Below are 18245 nucleotides of genomic sequence, written 5' to 3'. Positions count from 1 at the left end.
GTTAGAATTAGTTTAGCAAGGTTAACGAATAGATCAGAACCTCTGTACAATCCAGACGAAATTGCTCGAATCAGAGTACCTCAAGTCTCACTAGTTGTTAATCATATATACATTTTCGTGAATAAAAGTATTAGTTAATTTTAAAGTTACCTCAATGTACTTTTTATTCTACGGAATCCAACAGTGTCATGGAGCCTCCCGTGATAAGGTTTAAAAACAATAATTCTGACATTGACTGGGAAATTCGTTTTGCATGTACGAAAATTGGGGAGAAGACTTTGTGTTTATTGTGTGAATGTGAATTTACCTGCATGCGGAAATTCAATGGTGAGAGGCATTACAAAAGCACGCATGCAGTTTATGACATGACGTTTCTCGTAGAGTCATTAGCGCGGGCTAATGAATTTCGCGTCATAAAATTCCGTCTTAGCGAAATCGAGTTCTTTGACGGGACAGTTACCCATGGACTTCTTATACAAAAGGAAAGATTATCGACAGCAATAAAATCCATAGACGATCGTCATCCAGGCATTCAAAGAGAAGTGAAGGAAACTTTATTCGGCGTGTCCTCGGTTATATCGGTGTCAGATGATATGCTTTACTTTGTCTGCAGCCGAAGGTCAGAAGTGATTAATATAAGGAGTTTCTTCAAGGCGAGGGACTCACACCATTCAGCAAGACTGGCAGATTCCCCCCTCTGAATCTCATCTTTTTGACGAAAAGCTTCTGTCAGAATTCCTGGTTCAGCAGGGCGGCATTCCACTCTCCAACATCAGGCGGCCGAAGAAGAGACCTTCCTCTCGAGAAAGTCTCTCAGGCAACAAGCCCTCACATCCTCTTCCCTCAAAGCAAGGCTCAAAATCTTCAAGAAATTGCTCGGAAACCCTCCCCTAGAAAGATAAAAACCTTCGGGGTCGGAGAGTGTGACTCTCTTTTCAGAGGAGGTGATTGGAATGCCTCATTCCCAAGTGGAGGGATTTCTGAGCACCGGACCATATCCTAAGAACCCTAGAAGGCTATTCAATTCCATTCGCAAGAAAACCCCTCTGCCTTCCACTAGCAAAAAAAGTCATGACGACATTTGGCACCAAAGTTTCCCATCAGACGACAAAAAAAAATAAAAGAAATGATGTAGCAGTGAATTCTGGAGGAAGCAAACTGGGATTCAGCATTCTCTCCCCTATGTTTGTGATCCAGAAACCAGACAGAGCTTACAGGTAGATCATCAATTTTAGTTTATTGAACCAATACCTGCATCCTCCCAAATTCTATCTAATGAAGCAACGAAACATTCTGTTGTTTCTCCCAAGGAACAACTTTTTGGTAAAAATCTACCTCTGCCAGGCCTACTTTCACGTATCCTTTGTAATGAACCCCAAATTCATCAGTACAATAGGGAAATCATAAACAACAGGGCAGCCAATCCATTAGAAGCCGAGGGAAGGGAATTACCGGAGGATACCGTAGAGTACCCAGGAGTCATCCGCTGAATAAGTGCCCGGCAAGGGGATATCCCTACCGGTAACGTTTCCTGGAGCGCACCGGATTCAAATGTCACCAAACAAGCCGTCCAGGTAACCCCTTATCAGGACTCCTGGCCATTTGAAGGCCGCCCCGTCTAACGTGGAACAGTTCCCTGGAGTGGAGAACCCAGCGTTCCGACAGAGGAGTCTCATGGGAAGCTGAGGTTCAGTACTATAACCTCAACTTCCCACGCGTGACGAATTAGCGGACCCAATCGATACGTCAGAGAGCGTGATTTCATTCGATAAATATTGTTAATTATTGGTAACGCGAAAATTGCGTTACACGGCAGCAAATGAATTGAAAAATACTGGTCAAGAGATTTTTTAATTTTTGTTGGGTCGGAAGAAAAGGGCCACCAAATAATATAAAACCGAAATTTTCGCGCAAAATTGAATCAGCCGTAATCCAATGTCTACACACAGAGGATTACGGATTAGTGCTCACAATAACGATGGTATAGAAGCAACAAGGATGATAGTGAGAAAATACCTCAGTGCAAAATTAATACTCGAAGTGAACATGCGGCTCACACAAATCATCAGTATGGGCAATGATCCCATGGTGTTCGTGAAATTCTTACGTGATAAAAAAGTGTAGGCAAGTGAGATGAAGTGTCCAAAATGTGGAGAAATGATGACGTCATATGATCAGAAGATGATGTTCCGGTGCATGAAGAGGAGACTCAATGAAGACCCCAGCAAGAAAGTGAAGAAAAGCAAATGTGACACGAAGAAAAGCTCCCTTCACGGATCCTGATTTTCCTAAATACACATCCCCTTGGCAATAGCCGTGCGATTCATCGGTATGTACGTTCTAATGAATCCCCAAAGGCAAGAATTATTTGAGTTCGAACTTGAGTTATCACGATAAACCGTGGTGGACTGGTCGAACTTCACCAGAGAATTAATGATAGATTGGTGCGAGGACCACGCCACCAAGTTAGGGGGACCTAACAGGGTCGTGGAAATCGACGAAACGAAGATCGGCCATAGGAAGTACCACCGAGGACGCATTGTAGGGGGGCAATGGGTGTTTGGGGCGTATGAGAGAGGGAGTAAATCTCTCCTCATCACCACTGTCAAGGACCGGAACCCTTGTTGAAATCATCAAAGAGTGGATTCTGCCCGGAACAACAATCATCTCAGACCAATGGCGTTCATACATCAGCCTAGAACATGAAGAATTTCGGTACCTCACTGTCAACCACTCAATCAATTTTGTGGACCCGGTGACAATGGCACATACCCAAAACATTGAGAGATCATGGAGAGACTTCAAGGACCAGCTCCAAAGGTACGGCACCAAGGAGGAACATTACCACGGATATCTGTGTGAGTACATGTTCAAGCGCAGTGTTGATTTTGACAACAGACTAGACAAGTGTTTAAAAACAATGTCCAAACACCACACAGCCTTGTGAGTAACAGCCGGGAGTTATAGATCCGTTGGCGGCCACTTCCTCCACCGCGCGGGGACAGCCAGGGGGGTGTTGAGCTGTTGGACCCGTCGCGACATTTTTTATATAAACAAATGTAAACATACATATTTTATATTATTAAAATTTATATTAAATGCTGCAGGTGGGCAGTGGAGATTGTCGCAACGAGTACAACGGCCCACATCAACACTGGCACGGCCAGGAGTGCGGTGAAAAGGGGGGACCAACAACGGATCGATAGTGGTTATACAGTCTTTGTGTTATCCCTTGTCTTTAAATGTACCAACATGTGTTATCTTTGGGGCCGACAACCGCCACGTCTCCGCCGTGGCCCTGGGTAACGCAAAGAGCGGTATATAAATGCGCGTAACTTCCACAATTTTCGTTTACGGAAGCTAAATTCGGAAGATTCGGAAACGTCAGGAAAAAAGCTAAAAAACCATCTATAATACATCAAAATCGGGACGGCGGCCCTTTTCTAGACATTTACCACATTTTCATTTTTGCTCTCTTTAGGTGCTAGCGAATTTTTAGTTTTTTGAAGTTTCACGCCTTGGATAGGGGAAAAGTGTCGGTCGCGGGTGTCACTTTCAAAACGGTATAGATGGCTCTCACGACAGGTTTCGGACACACGCACATGCAGATATAGCGTAAGGCAATCTCCGACGAGTTAAGCCTCGGCAAGACCTAAAATATCCATTTTTTTCCTTTCGGGGAAAAAACCATTTCATTTATCTAAGTATTTCCGCCACTGGTCGTCATTTAATTTTTTTTGCCTTCATTAAAGTCCAAAATGAATTGAGCCAACAGGGTCTTGTCTTAATTAAATATGCACACGTTTGAACATAGTTCTCTTATTATTTTGGTAGTTTAGCGCGATTCAAACCTGCACCCTTTTTTTCTCAAAGTGAAGTGCATTTCAAAGTGAACACTGTATTTTTGATTTTCAACTTAATAACTTTCTTGATATCATTTCTATTAAGATTTTCTAATCCAAGAAGTTTAGCATTCACTTTTGGTTTTAGAACAGGAATATTTGAGCGTATTCCTACATTTTTTAATATTAAATGAATGATGATTTAATATGGTATGAGATGTTAACTCAAAAGAATTAATACTTTTACAGGCTAAATAATATGAAATTTACCGGGATTGATGTACATTTACTCCAAAAACTGCTTCAACTACGCGTTTGATGTAGGTTGCGTATTAATTGGTGGGGATTGCAATGATTGCGATGGTGACTGTGTCCACTGATTATTGGAAGCTCTTCGAGGAGTACGTGGAGGAGGATCTTCACATGGACAACAACAGCAACACATGAGACAGAGATCAACGTTGTCAATGCTGCCAGTAGAACATGTGCAGCAGTCAGTGCAAAGGTCATCACAACAGTCATCGTTCTCCATTTTATTCGAACACTAACTAGCAACCATTGGATTTATGTTTCTCAAGTGAGTCTTGGTCTTGACGGTCTGGACTAGTACGCCAGTGGCTCTTTACTGCCAGTCTATTGCAGAATCATGGAATTGTATATAATGCGGATATCATTAGATCCACAGGCACATACCGCGTGTACGCGTCATTACATCAGCAGTTATTTTAGAATACACATGTGATCTATGTAACGCTAAATACCACAACCAATTTCAAGGCTGACCCTGAACTTTACCAATTTTTGAAAAAAAAACAATATGCTCTCCTAAAATATGATCACATAAAAAGCGGAGAATTTACAAAAAAAAACAACAATACAATATGTCGTACATTTCTATTTATTCTGTTCCTCAAAAAAAAATGTTAGCATTTGCAGTTAGTATAAGCAGTGAAAATTCATCAACATGGGATATCTCCCTTTGGAATAATAGACTTTGAAGAATAAATGTATTCCTATGATATTTCATGATTTCTTTTCTGCGTTGATCGCATATTGCAAAAAAATGGAAATTTTATAAAGAGAAATATCATCTTGTGATAATGGTTATCCAATTTTGTTAACTAGTGATTTATGATATACGATGACTAGGTTAGAGAAAATGATTCACACAATCTATTGACACTATGGCATCATTGATCATTATTTATTATCTTTACAACATTTAGCCTATTCCCATTCAGCTCTGATCTAATGAAAATCATTTTATACGAACCATCGCACCGAAAAATGAAGTGACCATTGGACCATTTTTCAGTTTCGTCTTTACACTTTATTTATTCAAATTGACTTGAAATTTTCGTTTGTAATTCATGCAATTTGATTCGAACTTTCAAATATAACCGATATAACCTCTATATCGTCCCCAGAGTTACTGCTCGAAAAACACTAGGGCTCTCTCAGTCTCGTCCAATCGTCCCATGTGCTCTTGCCAAATTCTGGAATGGTTGGATGGAGCTCTCATTCATGATCACGTTGGATCATCCATGAAGTAGAAATTTCAATTTAAACTATTATATGGATATTAGGATAAACGTGAATTTTTAGGAACAACAGTCATTTTTCTACAATGACATTGAACAGTGTATTATTCTTCATAAACCTGAAATTATAAGAAAAAACGTTTTGTTATTGATTCTAACCTCAACATGGTGAAAGAACAGTACCGGGCAACTGATGTAGCTCGAAAAATGTAAGTATAATTGTGATTTTATAACGGAAAAAATGTTTAACTAGAGACATTCGCCCGTCAAACAGCGATTTATTTGGATTTAAAAAAAGTGAGAATGCTATTTAAAAGTTGGAGGTTTAAATCCGGAGAAGCAGGTTTTTCTGTAAAATCAGTTTTTGGATAATTAATTAAGTGAACTCCACTGTAAATTTTATTGCTTAATTTAATTCACCGATTTTAAATGAATGAAGATTTTTTTTAATTAATAAAATTGTGTATTTAGTTCTCATGTTTCTTTCGGAGTGGACAGTCGGCACAATATTGAACGTCAGGCTCACATTCATGTTGTGGCAAAGCCCCTATACACCCAGGAGGTTCACACTCCACTTCCATATGGAGTACTCGACAAGAGAATGGCAAGAAAATATTCCTATTATCACTCACTCTCCATGAATAGAGATGTAATAGTTATCATTGATTACAGGGAACTTGTTCAAATGCAACACCATGTGGCACCTGTGGAAAAAACCTCAGCGATTGCATTGGACACTTTGGATATATCGATCTGGAATTACCAGTCTTTCATGTTGGTTATTTCAGAGCAATCATTGGAATTCTACAAACCATCTGCAAGGTATAAAATTGATATTTTCTAGACTGATTGAATACCATTTTTTTACTCGTGTGGAATCGGAAATTCATTAGACAACCGCCGAAAAACTTTTTCGAACTAATTTTTTAGTTTTCGAATGTGGAAAGTATGCAATATTATACAATGCATCAACAGACTCATTTTTAATTTCAGAAATGCTCGCACGTGATGCTTTCTGAAAAGGACAAAAAAATCTACCTGAACCGAGTGTTGAATCCAAACTTGGGCTATCTAAATCGTAAGGCTCTTCGAAAGATGATCCTCGAAAAAGCCAGAAAAGCCACCACTTGCCCAAATTGTAAGGAGCTCAACGGTGTAGTTAAAAAAGCCGGTCTGCTAAAAATCGTTCATGAGAAATACCGTTCGAAGAAGAAAACTGATCTAATCGTCCAGCACAAACTAGCTGAGTACTCCAACGTGACAAAAGATAACAAAGAAATAGAGTCAATTCTCCAAGCAGGGATAGTCAACGTTCTGAATCCCCTCGATGTCCAAGAGATCTTAGAACGCATACCTGTAAACGACATTCCCCTTCTTCTCATGAATCCCAACTGTGCACTTCCGAGGGACCTAATTTTAACTCGTATCCCAGTTCCTCCCATCTGCATTCGTCCCAGTGTGATCTCTGACTTGAAACCAGGAACCAACGAGGATAATCTTACTATGAAACTTTCAGAGATTATCTTCATAAACAATGTCATTCAGAAACATCGGCAAAGTGGTACTAAAGTGCAAATGTATAACGAGGATTGGGAGTTTTTACAGCTGCATTGTGCTCTCTACATCAACAGCGAAATGTCAGGAATTCCTCTGAATATGCAGCCTAAGAAATCTCCAGGAAGAGGTCTAGTCCAACGATTAAAAGGCAAACAAGGAAGATTCAGGGGAAATTTGTCAGGAAAACGAGTGGATTTTTCCTCTAGAACTGTCATCTCTCCAGATCCCAATTTGAGAATCGAGCAAGTTGGAGTTCCAATTCATGTTGCGAAAATCCTGACTTTTCCTGAACGAGTGAATCCATCGAACATAGAACTAATGAGAAAACTGGTGCAAAATGGACCAGATGTTCATCCAGGTGCTAATTTCATACACCAAGGACGAGCACAATTAAGAAAATTTCTCAGATACGGAAATCGTCAGAAGATTGCACAGGATTTGCAATACGGTGATATAATCGAACGTCATCTTCGAGATGACGATATCGTACTGTTTAATCGTCAACCTTCTCTCCACAAATTATCAATCATGGCGCACAAAGCCAAAGTACTCGAACACCGAACATTTCGCTTCAACGAATGCGTTTGTACACCGTACAATGCTGATTTCGACGGTGACGAGATGAATCTTCATCTCCCCCAAACAGAGGAAGCACGAGCTGAAGCCCTGATACTGATGGGAAACAAATCGAATCTTGTAACCCCAAGAAATGGAGAGTTGCTCATTGCTGCTACTCAAGATTTCATCACTGGTGGATATTTGCTGACCCAGAAGGATACATTTCTCAACAAATCACAAGCCTGCCAACTTGCCTCATGCCTCCTCGCAGGATCAGACTCTTCCATGAATATTGACCTTCCGCTGGCCACTATACTCAAGCCTCAGGAACTTTGGACAGGAAAACAAATCTTTAGTTTAATCCTACGTCCGAACTCCTCTTGCACCATTCTTGCTAATCTTAAAACCAAGGGCCGAGCTTATACTGATGATGAGGAACTTTGCATAAATGATTCTTATGTAATCATTAGGAACTCTGAGCTTATTGCAGGAGCAATGGACAAGTCAACCCTAGGATCTGGATCAAAGCAAAATATATTTTATATTCTTTTGAGAGATTGGGGTGAGGATGCTTCAACCATTGCAATGTGGAGATTAGCTAGGATTGCGAGTTACTTCTTGATGAATCGAGGATTTTCCATTGGAATCGGTGATGTCACACCAGGTCAGGGCCTGCTTCGTGCTAAATACGAACTGTTGAGTGCTGGATATGGCAAGTGTACTCAGTACATTAAACAAATGGAAGATGGACGTCTTCCTTGTCAGCCAGGTTATTCAGCAGAGGAGAGTCTCGAAGCTGTAATTTTGAAGGAGTTGTCAGTAATCAGAGATCATGCGGGTAAGGCTTGCTTGAAAGAGTTACATCGGAGTTGCTCTCCGTTGGTGATGGCGTTATCTGGAAGTAAAGGATCTTTCATCAATATATCTCAGATGATCGCTTGTGTGGGTCAGCAAGCCATTAGTGGACACCGCGTGCCGAATGGCTTTGAAGATCGAGCTCTACCACATTTCGAGAGGCACTCAAAGGTCCCAGCAGCCAAGGGTTTCGTCGAGAATTCTTTCTACTCCGGACTGACACCCACCGAATTTTTCTTCCACACGATGGGAGGACGAGAGGGTCTCGTTGACACTGCTGTCAAAACAGCTGAGACTGGATACATGCAGAGACGATTGGTCAAGAGTCTGGAGGATCTCTGTCTGCATTATGATATGACTGTTAGGAATTCAACTGGTGATATTGTGCAGATTATCTACGGAGGAGATGCACTCGATCCGACTTACATGGAGGGAAAGGACTGTCCTGTCGATTATAAACGAGTTCTTGATCATGTTCGTGCCAAATCCCCGTACAATAAAGAAAGCTCGCTCGATGGCCCTAGTGTAATTAAAGCAACAACCGAATTGTTGAATAAAGAAGAGTACTCCTGTCTATCTGAAGAATTCAAGAACGATTTGGTTATGTTCCTCAAGGGGGTCTCGAGAAAGATTACGAGGCTCAGGATGATTTACAATCCCAAAATCAAGGTTAACCAGCAGCTCGAGAGATTAACGCTGTCGCAGTTGGTGGAGTTCATTCATACGTGCAAGGAGAAATTCATGAGAGCAAAGATTGAGCCAGGGACCGCAGTTGGGGCGCTGGCAGCCCAGAGCATTGGAGAACCTGGAACTCAGATGACACTCAAGACTTTTCATTTTGCTGGAGTGGCCAGTATGAATATTACTCAGGGGGTGCCGAGGATAAAGGAGATTATTAACGCTAGCGCTAAAATTAGCACTCCGATTATCACCACTGCGTTGGAAAATGAAGGGGATGCTGAATTTGCTAGAAGAGTCAAGGGAAGAATTGAGAAGACAACGCTTGGCGAAGTAACTGAATATATGGAGGAGGTGTATCTGCCGGATGATTGCTTTCTTCTTGTCAAATTGGATATTGATAGGATAAAGCTCTTGAAATTGGAAGTTGATGCTGACTCCATTCGAAACTCTTTGATTACTTCCAAATTGAAAATCAATCCTAAAAATATTAGTGTAAGGGGAGAGTCTATACTGACCATCAATCCCAGCAACAAAAAGCATAATCTCAATCATGCACTCATGCTGCTCAAAGACTCTGTACCTGATGTAGTTATCAAAGGGTTGCCTACTGTAGCCAGGGCGGTTATTCATAATGATGATTCTAGTGGAAAGACCAAGTATAAAGTTTTCGTGGAAGGAGATAATATGAGGGACGTCATGGCGACCAGAGGGGTGATGGGATGTAAAACCACTTCCAATAATACTATTGAGGTAATTCTCATTTTTATTATTTTAGTCCCAGTATTACCGAACTCTAGAGCTAAACAAATATATTTCTGCAGTTTTTGTTTCAATTTCTGGTTGTAAGATCTTCATAACGTTTGTTTCATTGCTCCCTTAATCTGGAATATTCCCAGATTATCTGATTGATTTTATTAGCCGTAATAATTTCAAAGCACTTTTTTGGCAAAATTACGACGTGAATAATTTCATTTTCTTTACGGAATTATTGCCGATATCTTCTTATCCTTCACGTTTTATGTAAATTTGTGAGGAACCATGCAAAAGATTGACATGAGAAAATATATAGTTTTTAAGTTTTGTATGTTTTCGCAATGCCTCACAAATTTACAGAGTTATGCGTTTATTTTTCTCAACTTTGAGTAAAGTTTTGTCAATTTTCGCAAAAGTTTACTGAGAAGTTGGGAAAATTCTCCCATCGTGATAAAACTTCGGGAGACATTGAATAATAAATGGGTTAAAAAAGGTAATTTTTTTCATGTTAATTTTATTAACCGTGTATCAATTTGAAAAATGAAAAGATATGAATAATAGTAAATAACTCCTTAATACTTTATCATTTTGGTTTAGATTTTCTTCTCGACTAAAAGCAGATGCACCAAACAATTTATGGAAGCAATATAAAAAATTGTATTATCGTTAATTACAGGTTTTCAAAACATTGGGGATCGAGGCAGCTCGTGCAACTATCATGACTGAGATTAAATTAGTGATGGAGGGCCATGGAATGAGTATCGACCGTCGTCATCCAATGCTTGTTGCAGATCTCATGACTAGTAGAGGAGAAGTCCTTGGAATCACAAGGCAGGGACTGGCAAAGATGAAGGAATCTGTCCTCAATTTAGCCTCTGTAAGTGAAAAACTCATCTCCACTTGCTCGAAAGACCTTTTCAAAATCGTAAATTTCTACTTCTCCACAAATATCTATACAATAATTTGTAAAATTACTGATTTCCTCATTTGCTTGTTCTACTTTTTAAATTTTAGTTCGAAAAAACAGCCGATCATTTATTCGATGCTGCATACTATGGTCAAACAGACGCAATTTGCGGTGTCTCTGAATCAATCATCATGGGAATTCCAGTACCTGTAGGAACTGGAATATTCAAATTACTACATAAATCGGAGAGAAATGAATTGAAGAAACATGAACTCATTTTCGATGATCCGCAGTTTCATACCAGCGGAAAAACGTAGCATTAAATGAATTTTAGGCGTTTCTAGATTAATTAATTGATCTAATTACGGAAGCACTGTAATATATGAAATATTTTCTATTAAATGTAATGGTATTTTCATTCTCTTTCTTCCTCATTAATCCCTCAATACTTATTAGAGGCGCCAAGACCTCCAGTGCAGTCAAACGTGATACACCATCATTTTCAATTTGAGAGTTTCTATTTTAAAAGATATTAATAAAGCTCACTTAGCTAATTAAAAATGAAATTCCTTAATGGTAAAAAAAAATTCTGAACACGAATTTTCAAGTGTAAAATCTAAATAATTGGTAGACATTATCGAGGAATAAAAACATTTGTTAAATTTGCATTCAATTGTTTATTTAGGAAAGTTCATAATATTTGTTTTTGGAACTAAATAACGCAGTCTTAAGAGGAAACGACTGATTTTTCATTTTGATGTTTCTAGGCGTAATTGAGGAATGAATGAATAATCGAAAATTATTTGTGAAATTAACCGATTAATCAAGGTTACTAGTGTTGAAAGCATGTGAGATTTATTGTTATGTTTTCATTTCAAAGGGTCAGTAATAATAACGCGAACCGACAAAAAATGTTGAATAAATAATGGATAAGTTGCTATGGTAGCCGCAATTGTTTGACCTAAATATTAGTGATTATCTTCAGTGCTCTTCAATCAGGGGGGAAAACTTTTTTACTAGTTTAGGGTGATTCTGCGAGCAATTCAAATAAACATTCTTGGAAGTTTTTTTCAAATCGCAAGTGCTTTTTTCTCTTTCTTTCGTCATAATTTTGTATAAAATAAGAACAGACAGATAATTCGTAGATTTGGGCAAGAGCAATGGTAAATCAACGAGAATTTTGGGCTGAAATTCATAAGAATAATCCAAAGTACAAGAAAAAACCGAGAGTTGTACCGGCATTTACTATTCAAGCACTTCAGGTGAGGAGATTACTTGATGAAAGGCCACACGAATAAAAAAAAGAAAGTCCCATCCATTTTTAAAATGAGTTTTCGAGAAGTATTTTGGCATTGCAAAGAGACACGTTAGGATTTTTTTATTTCATCAAATTTTCTCAATATAATCAATCGCAGATTTTTTTTGTTGAATCTCACCAAAATTTTCTAAAAAATTGATTCGAACAAAATTTCGTCCACATTCTATCGTTAGCCATTAAAATAACTGATAAATAGATGGATCTCTCTATTGATTATTGTTATGGCGTTGAGGGATAACTATTGATTATGTAGGAATATTATTAGGAAAATACAGTGGTAGCGAAACCTCCGAAATTTGGTGTGTATAAGCCTGTGCCACCGAAACCCTCCAGCTTCAGAAAGTTTTACGAAAGAGGAGTTTTCCCTATTTCAATGGAAAAAGAAGGAGCACCGATTACATGGAAAGTTAACATTGAGGACTTGGACTTTAGACATTACTTGCCAATGTTTTTTGATGGATTGACTGAAACTGAACATCCTTACAAGATTCTTGTCGAACAAGGGATCTCAGATATGTTAGAACACGGAGGGCCGAAGATATTGCCAGTTGTTTCGCAGTTGATTATTCCTATAAAAAGTTGGTAACCCAATTAAATAATTGACAACTTTATCAAATCCATTAATAGATCATCTCTCTCAATTAACATTCTTTAAATTGATAATGGAACTGACTTCATTGATGTTAACAAAAATTAATGGCAATATGAATCTTCTCCACAACTCAAATAATTGACATAAATCATTTTTCGGAAACTGTAGATATTTTAATATTTTTTTATAATTCATAATATTCTTCCATTTAGACGCATTAAATACAAAAATGCCCGAGATCATTTGCACGACAATGAGAGCACTTCAACAACTTGTTCGCTCAGCTGATTGTGTGGGTGAATGTCTTGTTCCATACTTTCGACAGATATTACCTATTCTCAATCTCCTAAAAGACCGGAATGGTAATGATATCAACAATGCTGCCAAGTACTTGATGAATTTTTCCAAGTAATAATTCTTCCATGAATCGAATTTTCCAGTAAATCTTGGAGAAGGAATCGATTATTCACAACAAAAAGGAGAAAACCCTGCAGATCTTATTCAAGAAACTTTAGAAATCCTTGAAAAATATGGAGGAGAAGATGCCTTTATCAACATTAAATACATGATACCAACCTATGAATCCTGTATGATGAATTAAAAAATACTCTTCCAAAACATAGACATAATTCTCTATTTTAAACTTCTTGCTACAACGACTACAAAATAATTCTTCACAAGATGTAGAAAAACATTTACGTAGAAAACTTTCTTGAAGGTAACTAGAACAATTTACAATCCTTTATCATACAAGAGTAATGATATAAATCACATAAAAGCAAAGTTTGACAAAAAAACATTGAAGACCTTCTATCTAAATAGGGGACTTTTTCCAAATTAGTATGTAATGAAATATTGACTCGAGGAAAAAACCTCACATTTTTCCATGGAACCAACGATTACTGTATTCTTTGCACTTCATAAAACAAACATGTGTTTCTCAAATACTTTACCACTTCAATAATAATATCGTCATTGTATGGATAAATTCGAGCACTTCATATAATTTGCAGTTAGACTCGTTGGAGTTTTTAGTTACACCTTGCCAGCATCTTCTTTCAACGTTACCGTCCTGTTGAAGACCAACTGAAATACAACAAGAATAATTATTTAAAGAAGGACGTTAATTAATCATGAAAGATATAGTCATAAAATTGGATTGGAATCCGATTGATTACCATTCCTGGCTTGGTATCAGGATCAACTGAAAAGAATCCAACTCGTTCGAACTGGAACTGATTGAACGGCTTGGCGATGGCTTCGAGACTTGCATCAATGTATCCCACAACTTGTTTCTTACTGTCTGGATTGATATCACTGAGGAAGCCATTGGGAACTTCGTTCGTATCCTCAGGATTTTTATGATTGAATCTGAAATGACAAGAAATCATTCACTTATTAAATAAATTTGCCAACAATTATGCAAATGTCTGAGAGCTTATTAGACTCTAGAGAAAATGTTCTTTGATATTCTTTCTTAAATATGTACATAAAATTTTTTCAATTTTCTCTTATTCTCTGCTGAATATTTAAGGTAACAAAGAGTTATCAGGACTTACAAGCGTTCGTAGAGGCGAATTGAGATGAGTTTTGGTTTTGCAACCCAGTGAATGAACGCCTTGGGCTTATTTTTCTCAGTTAGTGATTCTTGCTTTACGACAAGACCAGTAGTTTTTCCACTCTCGTCTTTCTCGATTTTCTGCAGAGTCAGAACGAGACCCGCGTATTTGAGACCAACAGACTGTTTTGGCGTTAAGCGACGGAAACCTTTTTCCTCTTCCTGTAATCGTATAGTTGATTAATTAATTTAAGAAAATCTGTGACTCCCTTGCAATTTTTTCACATCGCTGTAGCATTGTAACAAAAATTTCAGGTATTAAATGTCAGAGTCATGACCTCAGATTGTATTCGAAATAAAAGAAATGAAATTGGGAAGCTCATTAATGTTTAATCTACTACTTACTCCGGCTTATTATGATCCTTTGTATCACAAAATTCATCTTGAGAACAATTTATTACAGCATTATTTTTTACAAGAATATTTTTTCCCAATACTATCCTTATCATTGTTTAGAGTTTTCCTCATTACTTACTATTGATTCTTATTTCGAATTCTCAATGTTAAGGTTAAATTAATCTCTGTTCATTCTCAATTGGTTCAATTGTTCTTCCATTCTTTTACTGAATGCGCGAGTTTCCCGGAAAATAGCAATTTATACATTACCATTGACTTTTTCCATAGTTCAATTAATTGAGGAAGGTATTAATTATTGGATTAATGATTATTAATTTATGCTGAACATGCTCATGTTAATTATAAACTCGCTCAATAGTCAATATTAAAGAAATAGTCGACCTTCTCTCAATTAAAAAAGAAATTGAGAAAAAAGTAATAATAAACATCATTGTTATAATTAAAGTAAAAAAATGTTTATACTTGAAAATAGAAATAGCCTGTAAACGAAAAAATCGAATATAAGTTTCAGAAAGTCGTCAATGGGCTAATTAAAAGTTGCGAAAAAGTCGAAGTTTTATAAAAAAATGTGAAAATTACCTCTTTGAAGTCAGAAGCCTCGATGTAAATAATTTCATCAAATTCCACATGATGATGTCCCCTTTCCACTTCAGTAGGAAAATCAGGCACCTCGAAGCGTACCCCTTCGGCATCGGTCTGCCCATCCCTTTGGAAATTCTCAATGGTTACTTTCAACGGATCGAGCACAACCATATGTCTGCTGGCTTTCACATTCAGCACATCTCTGACAGCAGCTTCTACTACCATGGGATCAACGACAGCCTGAGCACCAGTCACTCCCATTTGAGCACAAAAATTATTGATAGCCTCTGGAGGAAAGCCTCTTCTTCTTAAGGCAGTCAGGGTGAACAATCTAGGATCATCCCAATCACTAACGATCCCTTCGGTAATCAACTTTGCAATTTTCCTCTTTGAAACGACAGTGTAACTGACATTCAAACGGCCATACTCCCATTGTACTGGACAGTAAACTTCCAAAACATTGCAAAGCCAGTAATAAGAGCTCCTCCTAGTCTGGAACTCTTTAGTGCAGAGTGAATGGGTGATATTCTCGATACTATCACAAAGGCAGTGTGTAAAGTCATAAGTTGGATAAATGCACCATTGATCGCCAGTCCTGTGGTGAGATGCGTATTTTATCCTGTAAGCAACTGGATCCTGTTTACCCTCTTCTAGGGTACATTTCATCCTTAGAGTTGCTTCTCCCTCTTCCATTAAGCCATTCTTCATGTCCTGAAATAGCTGAAGGCTCTCAGAAATTGGTCGCTCTCGCCAGGGGGACGGTGGAGGATTGAATCCTTTCATATCTTCGCTTTTTTGGTGACAAACATAGGCATGGCCCTTAGAGATTAGCTCAACTGCCCACTCATAAAGTTGTTGGAAGTTGTCCGACGAGTGGGTAATTTTGGCGGGTTTGTATCCCAACCATTCCACCATCTCGCGAATACCGATAAAGAATTTCTCCTCTTCTTTCTCAGGATTCGTGTCGTCATAGCGGAGGTAACAAATACCTAAGAAAAATTAATGGAATTATTTTATCGAAAAAGAATTACGAATCTCATAGATGTAAAAGATCGTCATCGTAAATTATGATTTATTTCCATATTCATATTTTTTTCGTAAATATTCGTTAGATTCTTTCAAATATTTTTCAATTTCATCCAAATGTTTCTTCAATACAAGATCAATAGGTGATGGATTAGCAACAATAATTCCAATAAATCAGTAATAACTAAAACATTATGCAATTTGTTTACCGTTCTTCGCCGCTGCGTATCCAAAGTTAATGTTAATGGCTTTGGCATGTCCAATATGTAAGATTCCATTGGGTTCTGGAGGAAATCTAGTAATGACTAAACCTTTAGTAGTCTGCAGATGCTCCTGGAGTAATCTGTGAGTGTGTGGGGTAACAACATACCCCTCGGTCTTGTAATTCTCTCCAGGTTTATGAAACTGAATCTTAGCCATCACTTCTGTAATTGTTTTGGCTGAGTCCCGCGATGCATCGTCGGAGTTCTTTTCATTTTTAGACTTCTCCACCTTTCCATTCTCTTTCGAAACATTGTCCTTTTTGTTTGAATTGTCTTTAACACTCTTTTCAGATTTGGATTTTTGCTTCTGCGGTTTAATTGGTGTGAGATCTGCATCGGTTTTAGGACCAAGGATGTCTAGGATCTGGAGGTCTACTTCATTTTTTATCGCTTTCCCATCCGCCCATTTCAGGATGCTACGGACTTGCTGCATCATTGGACCTGCGTTGAATTGGTACCGTTTGCTTTTTATTTCATCAAGGTGCTTCCTGATGAGGGTTTCGACTGAAGCTTCAATTTCTTCTGGAGTGACTATGATTCCAACGCCACAGGCAGCCTCGAACTCTGCGATATTGATGGTGGTATGAATAGTATCTAGAAGATGAGACAGTGCAGCGTCCACTCGTTGGATAGTGTCGAGCTTCTTCTGAGAGATGTAGCTGGAGAGAAAGGCCAGTTTGTCCAGGATTTGAGGTTTGATTTTAGAAGCAAGGTGATACAGCAGAATGCCGATCTCTGGAGAAATTTCTGAATTACTTTCCTTTGCCTGTACGGACCAAAAAGATCATGGATAAATATTATTCGGATATTTGTTAATTGTTTTGCAAAGAGTGCAAAAAAAAGTTACAAGTTTGCCCTCATTAAAATGCATTTGCGGATAAATAAAAAAGTTTTAAAAATTTTTTGGAGATGAGAATATACAATATGTATAGGAACACGAATACGGAAATTTCTTTGATGTATTGCTGACTGTGCAATTCATGAGAGTAATCACAAAGAGAAATAATCGATTGAGGAAATAATTATGAGCAAATAAACCATGAAAAAACGAAGAGCTCCGAAAAAAATGCGCACAGTCTTTTCATTTAATTATCTTAAAAGGTTGTCAATAACCGATTGCAAATTACTTCGAACTTAAAAGTTCAAGGAAACATTCTCATTTCAGAAGTGAAAGATATAAAATCTGAAGGTGAACGGATTGAAGAGAAGTTGATAAGTCTTTAAGCGATTTTTTACATCACAAAATTGCTAGTGGAGACATTTTTATAGATTCGTTTTAGACAAATTGTTCGTACATGAAGTTTTTATGCGCCGACCATTCAGCAATATTCTCGTTCCTCATGAACAAATTTTAACAGATATCGACGAAAGAAAAATTTCCAACTACACAAGAGATTCAATATTCACCTCCTTGATGGCTGTTTTTAAATTTTTGGTGACCTGAGCATTTTTCAATGTCTCCTGAGCTTTCTGTTCACTGAGGCCAATCGAAACCAACAACTGAACATCGTCCTCCATTCTTATTCACTTCCTTGCAACAACAAATAAATAAAATGTGTTACGAACAATACGGTTGCGATCACCTTTCAACCTACAATAGTCGCAAGAATCAGAGGTTATCTCAATTTACCGGGAATAAATTCCACGTTTTCTTAGTCGTATCAACTGTCTGCGCGCGCATGTGGAATATTTGGTTGTATGAGCAAATATTATGAACAATATAAAACTTTTTCAGTCCTTTGTCAAATATTCGCTTATCATCGAAGACAGCTTGCGGCAATTATCTAGTAAACAA

The 18245-nt window shown here is 38.0% G+C and overlaps 3 protein-coding genes and 2 long non-coding RNA genes across 6 annotated transcripts in view; 3 read left to right on the top strand and 2 right to left on the bottom strand.

Annotated features, from left to right (window-relative positions):
• Positions 1 to 5279, bottom strand: part of LOC105269430 (uncharacterized) — a 15060-nt gene extending 9781 nt beyond the window's left edge. Inside the window, exons 1-2 of the long non-coding RNA XR_892440.1 lie at positions 5116 to 5279; positions 4113 to 4475 (exon numbers count right to left, since the gene is read on the bottom strand). This is a non-coding gene — a long non-coding RNA (uncharacterized lncRNA). The remainder of the gene's footprint in view (positions 1 to 4112; positions 4476 to 5115) is intronic.
• On the top strand, positions 2904 to 4278 carry LOC105269429 (uncharacterized). The gene is made up of 2 exons (XR_892439.1): positions 2904 to 3615; positions 4092 to 4278. It is a non-coding gene; the product is annotated as an uncharacterized lncRNA (long non-coding RNA).
• Positions 5280 to 5431: 152 nt separating the features above from the next.
• Polr3A (RNA polymerase III subunit A) lies at positions 5432 to 11112 on the top strand. Its single transcript, XM_011309653.1, has 6 exons — positions 5432 to 5592; positions 5855 to 5987; positions 6056 to 6205; positions 6377 to 9784; positions 10464 to 10664; positions 10802 to 11112. Exons 1-6 carry the CDS (start codon positions 5549 to 5551, stop codon positions 11009 to 11011), a joined length of 4146 nt encoding a protein of 1381 aa, XP_011307955.1. The 5' UTR covers positions 5432 to 5548; the 3' UTR covers positions 11012 to 11112.
• An 87-nt stretch (positions 11113 to 11199) lies between these two features.
• On the top strand, positions 11200 to 13217 carry LOC105269427 (parkin coregulated gene protein homolog). The gene is made up of 4 exons (XM_011309650.1): positions 11200 to 11956; positions 12278 to 12590; positions 12817 to 12966; positions 13045 to 13217. Exons 1-4 carry the CDS (start codon positions 11855 to 11857, stop codon positions 13203 to 13205), a joined length of 726 nt encoding a protein of 241 aa, XP_011307952.1. The 5' UTR covers positions 11200 to 11854; the 3' UTR covers positions 13206 to 13217.
• Positions 13218 to 13220: 3 nt separating this feature from the next.
• Positions 13221 to 18120, bottom strand: GlnRS (Glutaminyl-tRNA synthetase). 2 transcript variants are annotated; one of them, XM_011309651.1, is made up of 6 exons: positions 17858 to 18120; positions 16397 to 17216; positions 15159 to 16150; positions 14164 to 14384; positions 13783 to 13975; positions 13221 to 13690 (listed from the first exon to the last, which is right to left on the bottom strand). In XM_011309651.1, exons 1-6 carry the CDS (start codon positions 17966 to 17968, stop codon positions 13640 to 13642), a joined length of 2388 nt encoding a protein of 795 aa, XP_011307953.1. In that variant the 5' UTR covers positions 17969 to 18120; the 3' UTR covers positions 13221 to 13639. The 2 variants fall into 2 exon arrangements, with proteins under 2 accessions (XP_011307953.1, XP_011307954.1); XM_011309652.1 differs by lacking the exon at positions 17858 to 18120 and adding an exon at positions 17489 to 17509.
• Positions 18121 to 18245: the final 125 nt, after the last annotated feature.

The sequence above is a fragment of the Fopius arisanus genome, unplaced genomic scaffold (genome assembly GCF_000806365.1).
Source record: "Fopius arisanus strain USDA-PBARC FA_bdor unplaced genomic scaffold, ASM80636v1 scaffold00069, whole genome shotgun sequence".
NCBI classification, from domain to species: Eukaryota; Metazoa; Arthropoda; class Insecta; order Hymenoptera; family Braconidae; genus Fopius; species Fopius arisanus.
This window is presented reverse-complemented; position numbering and strand designations above follow the sequence as displayed.